Source organism: Aquarana catesbeiana, linkage group LG02, assembly GCF_042186555.1.
Source record: "Aquarana catesbeiana isolate 2022-GZ linkage group LG02, ASM4218655v1, whole genome shotgun sequence".
Classification (NCBI taxonomy): domain Eukaryota; kingdom Metazoa; phylum Chordata; class Amphibia; order Anura; family Ranidae; genus Aquarana; species Aquarana catesbeiana.
In genome coordinates this window covers 403,785,288-403,801,761 of record NC_133325.1, presented here as the reverse complement: position 1 = coordinate 403,801,761, position 16,474 = coordinate 403,785,288, and the positions used below count along the sequence as shown (strand labels likewise).

General features: G+C 41.1%; 1 protein-coding gene across 23 annotated transcripts in view; it reads left to right on the top strand.

The window, feature by feature from the left end:
* The window catches only part of MACF1 (microtubule actin crosslinking factor 1), a 437,650-nt gene that overhangs the window by 348,753 nt on the left and 72,423 nt on the right, over positions 1-16,474 (top strand). For 18 of the 23 annotated variants that reach the window (XM_073615324.1, XM_073615314.1, XM_073615330.1 and 15 more), the window contains 7 exons: positions 111-281; positions 515-681; positions 7,935-8,094; positions 8,379-8,705; positions 12,193-12,277; positions 13,357-13,598; positions 13,742-13,948. In XM_073615324.1, the coding sequence (XP_073471425.1) occupies positions 111-281; positions 515-681; positions 7,935-8,094; positions 8,379-8,705; positions 12,193-12,277; positions 13,357-13,598; positions 13,742-13,948 (1,359 nt within the window). The remainder of the gene's footprint in view (positions 1-110; positions 282-514; positions 682-7,934; positions 8,095-8,378; positions 8,706-12,192; positions 12,278-13,356; positions 13,599-13,741; positions 13,949-16,474) is intronic. The other 5 variants (XM_073615331.1, XM_073615326.1, XM_073615325.1 and 2 more) reach the window with 1 other exon arrangement.

The window sequence follows — 16,474 nt, the reverse complement described above, 5'->3', positions numbered from 1 at the left end:
AACTGTTAAATCACATTCATTTATGAAAAAATGCTAGACCCCTTTTTCACCCTCTACCTCATCAACTGTTATTGCTGTTTATCTGCGAGTAATAAAATATTTTTATACAGGTGGCAGAGAGAGTGACACAGCTGCAGGAAGCCCTGCTGCATTGTGGGAAGTTCCAGGATGCTCTGGAACCTCTGCTTAGCTGGCTCACTGACACAGAAGACCTGATTGCCAACCAGAAACCACCATCTGCAGAGTACAAAGTGGTGAAAGCTCAAATCCAAGAGCAAAAGGTACATGGCTAAATACTGTCAAACCTGCATACCTAAAAAAAACTGCTGGGAATGTTTAGCAGCTATTACAGTTGAATAATTAAAAAATGGTTTGATTCCCATACACACAGAAAAATTGAAATGGTATTGTAGAGTCTGATTTGGCAGCAGAATCCTTAAATTCTCATGGAACAAGAACATATAAATAACTGTCAATAATTAATGTGATATCTCATTTACTTTCCATTTTGTAGCTCCTGCAGCATCTTTTGGAAGACCGAAGGGCTACTGTGGACATGATCCAGGCTGAAGGGGCAAGAATAGCAGAGGGAGCTGACCCTGCTGACAACGAAAAGATAAGCCGTCAGCTAGAAACACTCAAGGAGAGGTGGTCTTCCCTGCTGCAAAAGGCACAAACAAGGTATAGTCTGTTACTTTGCAGAGCTGCTCAGTACATGTGCAGGTTACTGTTCTCTCTTTTCTCATATTGTGAGATAAGCCTGTTATCCAACCAAAGAAGCATAACCTATTCTTCATTCTGGCTCCTTTTTTCTTCAAATTTTTCCATCAAAAATATAGTTAGTCTCCTCTTAGTATATTTAGTTTTTACTATGATGTTCTGTATGTGGAAAGGTGGGCCCCCCGGTAGTTAAAGTGCTATTAAACCCAGAAGCAAACACTTATTATATTGCAGCTCACCAATTCTTTGATGTGATGGCTGTAGTTTTCTTTTTTAGGCTTTATTTGCTTTATTTTCATCTGGTGATCCAGCCAGGAGGTTAATTGTTTTTCAACAGAATAAGCTTGCCGTAACGGCAGTGTGCACTGGAGTTTGGCTTAAATTTGTTAGTGTATCTAAATTTGCTAGTACAGCTTCAACTCCCCTCCCCCTAAATTCACAATGCTGCTGTTCAAAGGTGCCCCTTTGCTCCTTCATCCAGAGTGGAAGCACTCTTGATACAGGATATGTGTTACTGGCCAGATCACCAGGTGGAAACAAAGGATAAAAAGCCTTAAAATAGAAAACCAATAAAGGCATCATATCTCAGGATTGCTAAGCTGCAATATATTACATCTTTGGTTTTGAGGTTAATACCACTTTAATAATAAATTGCATTTTCTATTGTTACCTATATTGCCACCTTGATGCTTCCAAAGAGGGGGAGGTGGTAGCCCATAGTGCAGTCCAAAAGATGAGTTTTGCTACCTCCTGTATGTTAGAGATTGTAAAGTATATTGTTTTAAAATAGCAAACATAGTATACTTGCCTGCTCTGTGCAGTAGAATTGCACAGAGTGGCCCCAATCATCATCTTCTCGGGTCCTCCGCCAGCTTTCTTGGCTCCTCCTCTTCTGGGTGTGTGGCTTCCTATTGTGGCACACCTGTGGGCTTTATCCTGAGTCGCGCTGCTTGCGTCCATAGACACAAACCGCATGGCTCGGCCTCGCCTCCTGCTCATTCGTCACATGATTTTACTCACAGCAGCGGAAGCCATTGGCTCCCACTGCCTCAGCAAAGCCTGTGAGCGCGGGGAAAGCCGCTACAAACGGGCACAGTGCTGGATCGAGTGAGGGCTCAGGAAGGGAAAGGACGAATGAGGGGGTGGTACTGATGCCTTAATATTTTTTATATTAATGTGGGAAATGCATTAAGGTAAAAAGTGTTTAGGATTTAGAAACACTTTAAGTTCTTAATTTAAATTGATATATAATCTTTTTGACATTTTCTGAATTAACAAGCTGTTAGTCTTAGATAATGAAGTCTCTAACATGGTTTTATCACCTATTGATCCTGTCATTAGGTCCAATATTTTTCTCTTTCCTTTAACAAGTTGACAATCTGCAGTGAAATCTCATAGAAGCCTTGTTTCCATGTGGACAAGGTAGTCTTAGTAACAACCAAACTCTTATATGAAGCCTCATGGAAGTTGATCTTTATCCATTGGGCCTCATTTATGTGCAGCTCTGCCTGTGATGAGAGCACAGAGTGCCAATTTATGAAGAAAGATTATTTATTTGCATAATTTTATATCAGAAACTAAGAAAAACTTTTTTTTTTTCTATTTTTTTTTTTTTTTAATTTATATAGCAAAAAATAGAAAACTCAACCACCAAAAAAAAAAAAAAATAGTATAAATTTAATTTGGATACAGTGTTGCATGGCTGAGCAATTGCCAGTTAAAGTAGAGTAGTGCTGAATAGCAACAGATGTTCTGGTCATGAAGGGGGTAAAATCTTCAGGAGGTCAAGTGGTAAATAAAATATAAACAAATAAAATCCCAACTCCAGCTGACTATTTCTAACCAGTTACAGAAAAAAAAAGTTCTTTAGGAAATTGTGTTTCAGCGTATGAAAAGAAGCTGACCATTACACTACCCCTGACAGTGTTATATAGTTTGTCCCCTCTAACTTCTACTTTTACTGGACAGCTTGGTCTGTTACAGGAAGTGATGGGATGAACAGGCAATAAAACTGTTTGCGGGGACTCATAAAAACAGCTGTGACAATTCTATTGACAGTCTTCATAATACATGTAATTTTGATTACATAATACATGTAAGAAATGGATGAAGCTCTTACTAATCTTTTCAGATGAAAGCAATAACTATCCTTTGTTTTAATGAATATCTGCATTAAATCTTTCTGTAGTGTGTTAGATAAAAGCCTGTAGCCTTGCTGAAGAGCCTATTTACTCTTTAAAATGCAGTATGCATTTTGGAGACACAAAAATTGCATTTTAATGCATTTTGTTGCATTTTCTGGTTGCCTGACTCCCAGCCTGCACCCATAAAACATGGACTTGTGGCTCATAAAGTGGACCAAAAATGCAACCGTGGTGCGTTTTTTTGATGCGTTTCACATTGATTTCAATGAGAGGTGCATTCTTTGGTGCACTTTGGAAACATGACACCAAAGATGCAGAATGCAGGACTTTTTAAAACTCGCTGCGCCCGCAGCACACTAATGTTACATAGTTAATCTGGTTGAAAAAAGACATCCATCCAGTTCAACCAACACAGAAAAAAAATACACAGGCACGCAAATAGAAAACCTTCATATGCACAATCCTATACTCACAGTTGATCCAGAGTAAGGCAAAAGAAAACCCTGCAAAGCATGATCCAATTTGCTCCAGAGGGGGAAAAAAAGTTATACTATGTACATGTATTAGGAAAGAATCCAGGCCTTTTTTAACTACTTGCCAACCAACCAGCCCAGTTATACTGTGGGATGGCGGCTCTATTGCGCGAATCACCGTACCGGTACAGTGCTTCGTATAATAGATAGTGGGCACGTGCATGGCGCCGGAGGTAATGCGCGTGGCTGTGATGTCCGCCGGCCACCCGCGATCGCTCCACAGAGAGGCAGAACGTGGATTTGAGTGTAAGCAAAGCAGATCCCAGTTCTGTCAGGGAAGTACAGTGTGATCGTCTGTTCTTAGTGATTAGGAACAGCGATCTCTCTGTACTCCCAGTCAGTCCACTCCCTACCACAGTTAGAAACACCTCCCTAGGACACGCCTAATCCCTTGATTACCCCCTAATGTTAACCCCTTGCCTGTCAGTGTCATTTATACAGTATCCTGTGAGGACGTTATTCCACTGCATAGCTTTGTGTCATCTGCAAAGACTGAAATGGTACTATTAATCCCAGACCCTATATAATTTATTAATATATTAAAAATCAAGGGTCCTGGGGGCCTTGTCCGGATGTGAAGCAAGGCAGATGTGCAGTAGCTGAGCTTCACTTCTACCTAATCCTTCTGGTCATCCTGCCATCGTGGTCGGCGTCTCTAAACTCATATGCCGGTGTCCGAAAGGTGCCTCTCAGGTTTCCCGCTACTCCTGTCCTCCTAGATGGCACTGGGTAAGAGAAAATACAGCAAACGCACAGCGCCCCAGGCCCGGTCTCCTCCGTTGGTGACCATCTTGGCCATGCACTCTGCCCCCTCCTCCCCATCCTGTGTGACTGCAAGCACTCAGACAGCACCTGCAAACATGGGAGATGCAGAGCCTTCCTCGGTGGACCTGATGGCGGCTATCACTTCCCTGAAGGAGAACCTTACCGCCAAGATTGACGCGGTGACCACGGAGGTCAGCCCATTCAGGCACAATATGGACAAATTCCGGTCCCGGATGTCCGAGGCGGAATCCCGCATATCTCAGGTAGAAGACATGGTGCACAAGGACTCCAGGGAACTCAGAATCCTCCAAAAGCAGGTACAATGCTTGCACGAAAAAACAGTGGATATGGAGAACAGGCTCCGTCGTAACATTCTGCAGGTGGAGGGGCTCCCCAAACGGGCCGAGGGCGCCAAATCTGCTGAATTTGCTGAAGGGTTTCTCGCCACGCTGCTATGCCTCACGGATCTCCCGCCCACATTTGTAGTGGAGTGGGCCCATAGGGTCCCCACTACGCCATCTATTCCTGCTGCTCCGCCAGGAATGCTGCCTGTTCACTTCCTGGATTTACACAGACACACAGAGGCACGCCTCCAGCTCTGCAGCTCTTATTGGCCCTCTTATGACTCACCCCCCAACCCCCTTCCTGGCAAACTCTCACAAGTGATAGAGAGAGCTGTTTATGATGTCATAAGCCTAGGCTTTTTTCCAGACAAGAAACAGGTAGTGGCCTTAATACGGTATTTACTGGCAGAAAAAAAATGTTTTATTGTCCAAAGTTAAAACAACAAGGGCAGAAGATTTAATAGATGGAAAGTTGAAAAAAAATGACTGAAGGTCCACTTTAAGCTCTGTTTTAGCGCAGCAAAAGCACATCAGTGTGAAAGTGGCCAAAGACTCCCTCTGCATAGTGGAAACCGCAACAACAGGGTGCTGAATTTTACTTGGATCTTTTACAGGCATTACTTGCCTACTATCCAGGTAGTGTCATAACACTCTTTAGGTAGTAGTAATGTGGAACTGTAGAATTTAATGTTTCTTACATAAGTATGTGAATGCGGTTCAAGTGTTAGCAGGCTTATCTGTATAATAGAGCCTTGTTTTGATTTGTGGGTTATAATTTGCTGCGCGCATGGAGTATCCTTTCCTATTATCTCACTATTGATTGAAAACAATAGAGACTTTACAGTAATGATTGGTAGCCACAGACCATGTAACCCAGGGCAGAATATAAAGCCATTTTTTTTATCACAGAGTTTCTTGGCTCCTTTTTAAATCGTATTGATAACAGAAATCACTCAAATGGCCCTAAAAGTTTACATACCCTGGAATGTTTGGCCTTGGTACAGACACACAAGGTGACACACAGGTTAAAATGGCAATTGAAGGTTAATTTTCTACATCTGTAGTTTATAGTTAATTGCATCTACTGCCTATGTATAAATAGTCAATGAGCTTGTTAGCTCTCATGTGGATGCACTGAGCACTCTAGATATTGAGCCATTGAGAGAAGGAAAGAACTGTAAAAAGACCTGCATAAGAAGGTAATGAAATTTTATAAAGATGGAAAAGGATATAAAACATATCCAAAGCCTTGAATTTGCCACTCAGTACTTTTCAATCACTTAAGAAGTGGAAAATTCAGGGTTCTCTTGATACCATGCCAAGGCAGGTAGGCCAAGAAAGATCGCAGCCACAACTGCCAGAAGAATTGTTCAGAACACAGGTAACCTCTGGAGATATGCCACAAAAAAAGCCAAGTGAGGTGTGTCAAGGTGTTGTCGGGCATATTATAATCAGGCTTTTTTGTGGCGTTGGGGCAGTAAAGGCTTCTTCAAGTATCGTACTGTGCTCCCGAAAAACAACCATACTGTCTCTTTCCAGAGCAGCCTATATTTCTTCCGAGGTTACCTGTGGGTTTTTCTTTGTATTTTGAACAATTATTCTGGTAGTTATGGTTGCAATCTTTCTTCATCTACCTGACCTTGGTTTGATATCAAATTTTGCAAGTTATGAGCACTGACTGACTGGCATATCCCAGAATTTGGATATCTTTTTACCGTATATACTCGAGTATAAGTCAACCCGAATATAAGCCGAGGCACTTAATTTTACCACACAAAACTGGGAAATTATTGACTCGAGTATAAGCCTAGGGTGAGAAATGCGCAGCTATTGTAAGTGGAAAAGAGGGTCAACAATGCCCATTTGCAGCCTCAATGTGCCCATTTGCATGCCTCACTGTGCCCATTTGCAGCCATAGGTTCCCCGAACTTCAAACTCGGTAGTTAAGGGTTCCTAGATGCCCCCTAGCTGCAGCCAAAAATGACATTGCTGCAGATGGACACAGTTGACAGACTTTGGGGCTGCGTATCTCGGGGCCACTTGGTGCTAGGAACCCCACTTGGTGCTATTTCCACTGGGTTTGCACACCAAATTTGGGGTTCCTAGCACCAAGTGGCCCCAAGATACGGGGCCCCAAATTCAGTTCCGAAAATGTCATTCTCTGCTGCAGAAAAGTGCTTGACTCGAGTATAAGCTGAGGGGGGCATTTTCAGCACAAAAAAATGTGCTGGAAAAACTCAGCTTATACTCGAGAATATATACGGTATATCCTTTTTCATCTTTTTAAAGTTCCATTACTTTGTTATGACGGTCTTTTGACAGTTCTTTTCTGCTCAGTATCTAGACTGCTCAGTGCATTCACGTGAGAGCTAACAAACTAATTTGCTATTTGTATAAAGACACTAGTTGCAACATATGTGGGAAATTAACCTTTAACTGCCATTTTAACCTGTGTGTGTCAGATTGTGCGACTGTACCAAGGCCAAACATTCCAGGGTATGTAAACTTTTGATTAGGGACATTTTGGGTAATTTCTGTTATTAGGATTTAAAATGAGCCAAACAACTATGTGATAATAAATTGCTTTATATGATCACTAACCCTAAATAAAAGACAGTTTTTTTGGCATGATCAGTCAGTTGCAATATCAATGCCAACATTTCACGATTTCTGCCAGGGGATGCAAACAGTTGAGCACAACTGTATATATACTGTATATTTAACATTTAGGGCCAGTTCACACCATAGAAACTCAGTCCAGATGCGTTCCAGATGCTTTTCCGCATGTGCGCTTTTGCTGTTTTTTTGATGCGTTCCAGTGCGTTTTTGATGCAGTTCAGTGCATTTTTCCTCTTTTTTTTCTTAAGCTTAAATAAGGTCATGTGTGTTCCAGTGTGCTTTTGGTGTGTTTAGGTGCATTCCAGTGCATTTTTTATGTGTTTTGCAGCGTTCCAGTGCAGGAAAAATGCAAAGTGTTTTACTTTTTTTTCTGGAACTGGAGCGCACTGTAACTGCAAGCACTGGCGTGAACTATGCCATTAAAAACCATATGACCTACTCTTCATGTGTTTTTGATGCATAAAAAAAACACACTGGACTGCATGTGGTGCGCACTGGCCCTTAGTAATTATTCAGTAACATTGATCTGTGGCCTCTTGAATCATGTGAAGTGTAAATTTTAGTGCTTTGTCCATTTTAAACCTAAAATAGTGCCATAAAAGGAAATCACCCCTAACTAAGAACCTCAACTATCCTCTTTAACAAGCTTCCTGATGGGTATACATATTAAACTATCATTCTTGGAAATAATTGCTGTGTGGTCTGTATAATGGCTGGAGCAACTTTATGACATGTTCTTTTCTGATTACGTATAAATACAAAACCTCTATTATTCCAATAAATGACTCTGTATTATGATCTTCCTACAGGCAGAAACAACTTGATGACATATTGGTTTTAGCCAAACAATTTCATGAGACGACCGAGCCTATATTTGACTGGCTGTCTACCACAGAGAAGAAATTGGCAAATTCTGAGCCAATCGGTACACAGACAGGCAAAATTCAGCAACAGATCTTGCGTCACAAGGTACGGGGTGTGTGCTAATGAAGGAATCAACAAGTTGGGGAGGAAAAAAAATAAGATTAGACTTTTTTTTTTTGTATAGTTTATTTTTTAGTTTTCTTGACTGTTTAATACATTGTTTATCCATTTGTTGTTCTTTTTTTTTTTCCTTATGTATTGTTTCTTTCATTTTAAGTTATAATTTGGTTCATTGTAATCATTTTTTTCATTTGTGTTTTCCTTTTATTTTTTTATTTTTGCCGATTTCCCTTCTGTCATTTGGTGGGTTCTTTCCGGGTTACTCACAGAGCCTAGAGGAAGACATAGCAGTCCATGAGCCTGATGTACATCAAGCGGAAAGGCTAGTGGACTCCCTCTCTGCCCTCTGCTGCAAAGCTGAGCAAGATAGGTTGGCACGCAAGCTAGACTTCCTGCACTCCCGATATAGTGAGGTGCAGGATCTGTGCAGTAGAAAAGGTGCCTTGTTGGGGCAAGCTCTGAGCAATGCCAGGCTTTTCGGAGAGGACGAAGTGGAAGTCCTAAACTGGCTGGCAGAAGTAGAGGACAAACTGAGCTCTGTCTCTGTGAAGGATTACAAGCTGGAGGTCCTGCAGAAACAACACACTGACCAAAGGGTACACCATTTTAAGTTTATCTTTTGATTATTATTTTTCAGTTTTTTTTTTTAATTCATTTATGATTTTGCATATTTTATTTCACATTTTTCATTGACATTTATTATAAGAATTTGTTTGCATGGGCTATTAACCAACTGCACTTTCTGTTGGGAAAGTCAGTTTAATTGTGCTGACCTTAAATTGCCTCTCACTAGGCTTGCTTTTTGGGTTTTAGTTTCTCTGGAGCAGTTCCATCTGACCTGATATTTTTTATAGCGGTGTGATTACATCATTGTTTTAAGCTGCTTTGCACTTGACAAATTATTAAATCATCTATAAAAATCTTTTTGGCGCCAGCACTGATCCAATTGTTGTGTTAATTAGTCGTAATGCAGCTGTACATTAACCAGAAGGTATTAGCTATGCTGGGGAGCCTTGGTACATTAACCAAGCAATAGACAGGCAGTGCAATTTCTCATGATCTCACTTCTGAGTGGCATATTCAGCTTTATATATACTATTCATCTTCACTTTCATCGTTTAGGCAAGTTTCCGTATGCAGTGATTTTTTTTTTCCATTCAAGCCTTTGCATCCCCTTTTAAGAAGTCTGGCACAAGTGACTATGTAGTGAACTAGACAAAGCAGGGGTTTCCAACTGTTTAAACATCAGTCAAATATGAGCCATGGTTGCCTATTGGTAGATGTCAAAGAAAGATACAGTTTTTTACTATACAAAGCGTTTGTGTTACAGACCTTGCATCAAGGCCATCTCTGCAAATTTGTAGTACATAGTTAGGTTTTTTAACTTCCACAATAGCTTTCATAGCTTTTTGTCAGTATACATCTGCCATCATGATCATTCAGTCAGTTTCTACTTGATTTCTTAATGTTTTATTCATTCCAGCCCCTAAAGGCCACCAACTGGTCATTGTTCACATTATTCTAGGCAGTTGCAAAACTGAGCTGTTTGGTCACAATATAAAAGCAACACACTATTTCGCTTTGGATTTTGTGAAAAGATGTGTGACTTGGCAAATAACATCTTGAAGGAGAAGTACAGCCAAAGCTTGTTTGGCTGTACTTCTGTGGATCACAGGAGTGCAGTTCGCTCTGCACTCCTGTTACCCGGTTTCAGCAGACAGCGGGCTGAAGTCACAGAGCCGGTCCAGGCTCGAGCAAGATCGCCACAGTTATGTTGGGATCTGTCCACATGCCTGAACTAGCACCTGGCTCAGCCTCTCAGTGAGCCACTGAGAGCCTGAGTGAGCCACTGAGAGCCTGAGCCGGACGCTCCTGCCCCCTCCACTGCCCAGTGCTCCAGTGAGCAAGGAGAGAGCAGAGCGATGACTGACAGTCACCAGCTCTCTGCTCAGGGACTCCTGAGAACCAAACTATCGGCAGTTTTTGCTCACTCGGTTCTCAGTGTCAAAACCGGCGGGAGCCAGATGCAGCATCAGACTGATGCTGCATTCACCTAGGTAAGTATAAGTCAGAAAAAAAAAAACAACCAAACCCTTTACTTCTCTTTTTAATAGCAACTGCTTAGCTGGACTTTGAGTTTACAGTGCTTATCTATCAATTACTGTATGTATAAGATAGACAACTTAAAGCAAAATTGCAGGATAAAGTTATATGCCAAACTGGCACTTGCATGTGAAAGCAGACATCCAGGTGCCTGCACACTCTGTTGGATAGGCTGTAGAGCACCCAAGGGGCAGAAAAGCTAGGGTGCTTTGATAGGAATTATATGTACTGGTTTTCAGCCCTGTCTCACATTTTAACACCTTTAGCACTTTTGTATTGGTTAGTGATAGGCCACTAGTAAGTCAAGCGTATCCTTAATTTGCCTTGAGCAAGTGTGTAGTACATATGAAATAATTGTTGTCCGAGTTCTGTGAATTTAGAGTCATAGTTTCTCACAATAATAAGTACTTTTTCACTGTGAACAACAGTATACACTACCTGAAGTCGATTGAGGGTAGATTTATATGTATTTCCGGTCATTCTCTGTGAGTTTGCCAGAAAGCCTTTTCTCTTTATCCACCCACTTAAAAAGAGTAGTATGGCCAAAACTTTTTTGACGATACGTCTGGGTCACAAGAGTGCAATTATTTCTGCACTTCTGTGACTCAGATTCAGCTGACAGCAGGCTAAAGCCTGCTATCAGCTCATGCCACAAATCTGCTCCAGGCTGTGAAAGGACCCTTCCAGATGCCTGACCGGCAGCTGGCTCGGCTTCTCAGTGTGCGCTAACAACCTGAGTCAGGCGCTCCTGCCCCCTCCACAGCCCGGTGCTCCAGTGAGCACTGGAGGGAAAGAGCAGAGAGTGGTGACTTGCAGTCACCGCTCTCCACTCAGTGATGACTAAGAACAGAGCAATCATCTGTTGTGTGACAGATGATCACTCTTAGAGCCAGTGGGGGACAGCTGCAGCATCGGATCAGTGCTGCTGCCATATAGATCAGTATTTATATATATTTTTTTTACATCTCATACTTCCCCTTTAAGTTGTGGCCCACACACACTTTGTGGAGCAGAAGTGGGTCATGTACAACTGCTTAATTGCATACTTATTCTAGGTTAGTGGCTGGGAAATTATTGAAATGATTTTAGCAGTGCAGCAACCAAGCAGTGTCAGAAGGTGGTTACCAATGGCACCAAGTAAACACACTTGCCACATTTTCCCAAATTAATGATTTAACTTTCTTTATTGTTGTCCATCACATCTCAACATATACAGTTCAATAAAAATTTGTTGATGACAAACATTTTCTCATATCAACATTAGCAATGACCTGCATATTTCTAGAAACATAAATAAAGGATAGGAGGAAATGACAAAAGGAAAAGAATAAGAGGGGAGGTAAATAGACTAGGGCTGTGTTAAGATATCTGTTGTGATCTTGAGAATGTGTGTCTTTAGTGGAACCAGTACACGTTGCATTGAGATCTTCAAGTCTGCGGGGGCGGAAACCAACTGTAGTCACCACCCACCACAGATCCCACAACCTGAGCTATTGTGATCTCCCAGACCGGGGGGAAGGAGCCGCGGTAACACGGGGCCGCCACCACCCGGGGGGCGCCCACCGGAGGAGGGGGGCACAAGGCCTCCATCTGTCCTCCCCCGGCGCACCCCCGAGCCATAGGCCATCCCCGCCCACACAGCCCCCCCGGCTAGGAGACCATCTCTTTTTCGTTTTTACCTGGTAAGTTATAATGGTTGCTGACATTCTGTGCAATCAACACACACTTCTATTAATGACATTGCTTGATAGAATGGGAAGAGTAGAGAGAAAAAGGGAGAATGTAGAAGGGAGGGGAGGGGTAATATGAAGAGTGGGAGGGGGAAGAGGGGTACACAGGATCACACCTTGTTTCCACGTGCATCTCCGATCATCCACTCGGACTATCCGCCCCAAATTAATGATTTAATCAAAATGTAGCTCACTAGAATGGTCCTTTTTCAATTGATGTTTCCTATTTGATGTTTTCTTCTTTACCCAGAACCTTAGTGAAGAGATTGTTAATAGAAAGAGGAACGTGGACCAAGCAGTTAAAAATGGACAAGCTCTGCTCAAGCAAACAACAGGTAATGAGTGGTTCAGTGTTAAGTTTAAAAGTGGATGTACAGCCAAAGTATTTTTTTAGAAAACCACTTTATACTCAGCGCTGCACTTGCTGATAATTGTATAAAATTAAATGATGTATAGGAGGTGAAATCAAATACAAGGCTACTAATCGGTAAGCTGTCAAGTGTGCCTGCAACAAGCATGTAAATTTATTGACAATAAATATGAATAATGCATTTGAAAAACATCCCGGAGGTATGTGCTTAGGAGTATTAAATAGTCAATGACAAACACTATTGGGAATATCAAGGCTGCCTCTTGGAGTGGGCTGAAAACACAGACACTGCAAAAGAAGGAGGTGAGGGGCAAGAGAGGTGCCAAGCTGCCAATAGTGAAATTCGGTTTATTCTGTAACAAAATATAAATCCATTAAAAAGATGCACTCACAAACGTCCGTGTAAAGTAAGCATGTATTAAGCCCCAGTTAGATCATCAGTGGGGAATCCATGCAAGGCTGACACCGCTAAGATGACAGGTCTGCTCTGAAGCTCTCTGCAGAGGTCAGGCTGAGCTGCCAGGAAGCCACCACGAGAAGAACAAGCTGCCAGGGGAGCTGTCAGGTGCCTGCGATGACTGAGCCAATCAGGAACGCATTTCGGAGGCTAACTCCCACCTTCAACAGAGCTCTGCAGCAGACCTGTCATCTCACCGGTGTCAACCTTGCACAGATTCCCCGCTGATGATCGTGCTGAAGCTTTTTTTCTTTTACATGGATGTTTGTGAGTGCATCTTTTTATTGGATTTATATTTTGTTACACAATAAAGCATTTTTTTATCCTGTAGATAGGGGATATTTTCCCTTACTTTCTCCATGGCCACAGTATAGGGAGTTATTGGAATCTCTAACAGGGAAACAGACCTCAGTAAAAGCATTTTTTATTTTTTTTTGGTGAGGTAGGGTAGAGAACGGTTTACCAATCTAAATGTTTTGACTGATGTTTCACTTTAATGTAGCCAGGAATGATTGCAATATTAATGATCACTGTGTGGACTGGCAGTGAGGTTTCCAGTTGCTGTTATTCTGATGTTTTCATTGTAGGTGAAGAGGTCCTCCTGATCCAAGAGAAATTGGATGGTATTAAAACACGTTACTCTGACATCATAGCATCAAGCGGAAAATCTCTCAGAACACTAGAACAGGCCCTGCAGTTGGCCAGTAAGTTCCAAACCACTCATGAGGAGCTTACCAGCTGGCTGGGGCGAGTGGAGGAAGAACTTGCTCAAACAAGTGGACAGTCCCCTGCAGGAGATCAAATTCCACAATTCCAGCAAAGGCAAAAGGTATAAAACTGTTTCTAGTGAAATGTGGTCAAATTTCTTTAGAAGCATTGTGACTGCTTTTTTAGAATTATTAATTTAACATATTTATTTTCTTTATTTGTACTTTTATGCTAACCAATTGCTAAAATGTCATTTTACTACAGGAGTTAAAGACGGAGGCTATGGAATATCGCATTGTTCTTGATACTATAAATGAAGTTGGCAGTGCCTTATTGGAACTGGTACCCTGGAGAGCAAGGGAAGGTTTAGACAAGCTTGTTTCAGATGCTAATGAGCAGTATAGATCTGTCAGTTCCACTATTGCACACAGAGTGGATCAGATTGATGCTGCTATTCAAAGATCACAACAGGTAAGTACTTAAGCCCCATCCTAGAAACACGCCTGTATTTAAAATAAACATTTAACTGACAAAAATAAATAAATAAATGTTAATTACAACTCCAATACAACCACCCCATGACAATTGATAGCATTTGTATGCTAAACTGAAGAGGTCAAGCTTATCTGTCTACATCACAGGAGCTGGCATCTAGTACTTTCCACACTATAGAATAGGTGGATCATGTTGGATACACATTGAACTGGGTGGACTTGTCTTTTTTCAACCAGATTAACTATGTAACACATTCATCTTGGCTTTTCCTCTTCAGTTGAGTATATAATACATGGAGCAGAGCAGCGTGGACCTGGGGGCTGAGATAGTGTTTAATTGCTCATTACAATAATGTAATTTTTTTCTTTTGCTAAGCATATGTTTGTGAGGGTATAAATGTGAACACGTGTATCAAAATATGTAAATGTTTGTAAATGAATAGAGTGATTAGTCATTTTCTCAATAAATGCACACCAGCTTATCGGACCATTCGAGGCACAGTTGGAATTCTGGCCTCTTTCACTCAATTCCATGCTATATTCATTCTTGCATTTAATATGTCCTTGTGCATTTATTATTGCCTACATTTTTTTTAAATCACTCTGTCTGTGCTATAAACTGCCCTAAAAGACTGCACAGTATTAGATCATCGACCTAGTGCTAGCTACCTCCAGAGAACCTTTTGAAAATGTATAAGCTGAGGCGTATTATTACCTAGAGACATCAGTCAAACAGCATAGGTCCATTGACAGCTCAGCATCCATCTTATTAGCCCCACAGGTACACATAAATTATCTGCTGTGTGCACATTTAGGCAACTCTTTTTACAGTCTTCCAGTCTTTGAATATGAATAGACTGAGTCTAAAAAGAAAGAAGATGAATTAGGTTTAATGATAAGATACGAATAACATGGCTAAGTTTTACACATTAGTTGTAGAGGGAGTCAAACCTCGATAAGCAATTGGTAATACAGCGGGTAAAATAAGTAACACTTCACCATTTTTCTAGGTAAATCTATTTCTAGGTGCTATTGACATAAAATTTTCACCACATGTCGGTAACAACCCATGCGATCCATACATACAAAGAAATCAAAACAAATAAGTTCAGAAATTAAGCTATGTGTAATAAAATGGAATGGCACAGGGAAAAACTGTTGAACGCATGAAAAAGGGAGGTGGAAAAAGTAATGGAAAGCCAAAACACCAGCTGAAATCTATCGGTAATTAAAAAGCAATCCTGCCCCTTATCAGTACAAATAATTATCAGCTGGTTCAGTCTCAACTGATGACCTATAAAAAGGTGTCTCGTTATCAAGGTGTCACACAAGAAACATCTCATGATGGGAAAAGCAAAGAGCTCTCTCGAGACCTTCACAATCATATTGTTGCAAAACATACTGATGGCATTGGTTACAGAAGGCTTTCTAACATTCTGAATGTTCCAATGAGCACTGTTGGGGCCATAATCCGGAAGTGGAAAGAACATCATTTCACCATAAACTGGCCACGACCAGGAGCTCCTCGCAAGTTTTTTGACAGAGGAGTGAAAAGAATTATCAGAAGAGTTGACCAAGAGCCAAGGACCTCTTGTTTAGAGCTTGAGAAAGACATGGAATTGGCAAGTACATTTGTTTCAAAGAAAACAATAGGTAATGCACTCAAGCGCCATGGCCTGTATGCACACTCACCACACAAGACTTCATTGCTGAAGAAAAAGCTTGTTCAAAGTTTCATGCACAACATTTAGACAAGCCTGTGAAATACTGGGAGAATATCGTCTGGTCAGATGAGACCAAAATTGAACTCTTTGAATGCCATAATACAATCCATGTTTGGAGGTCAAATGGCACTGCACATCACCCCAAAAACACCCCAATATCAACAGTGAAGTTTGGAGGTGGGAACATCATGGTGTGGGGCGGTTTTTCAGCATACAGTACTGGCAAAATTTATATCATTGAAGGAAGGATGAATGGAAAAATGTACCAAGACATTCTTGATAAAAATCTGCTGGCATCCAACAGGATGATGAAGATGAAACGAGGGTGGACATTTTAGCAAGACAATGATCCCAAACACAAAGCCAAGGAGACTCAATTGATTTCAAAAAAGAAAATAAAGCTGCTAGAATGGCCCAGCCAATCACCTGACTTGAATACAATAGAAAATCTATGGAAAGAACTAAAGATTCAGAGTTCATAGAAAGAAGAGGTCCACGAAACCTTTAAAATTTGAAGACTGTGGAATAATGGGCCAAAATCACACCTGAGCAATGCATGCAACTAGTTTCTCCATACAGGAGGTGTCTTGACGCTGTCATTACCAACAAAGGATTTTGTACAAAGTATTAAATAAAAATCAGTTAGCGTGATCAATTCTTTTTCCCTGTGTCATTCCATTTTATTACACATAACTTAATTTCTGAACGTATTTGTTTTAGTTTCTTTGTATGTATGGATTGCATGGGTTGTATACAACTATATTCACCTAGAAAAATGG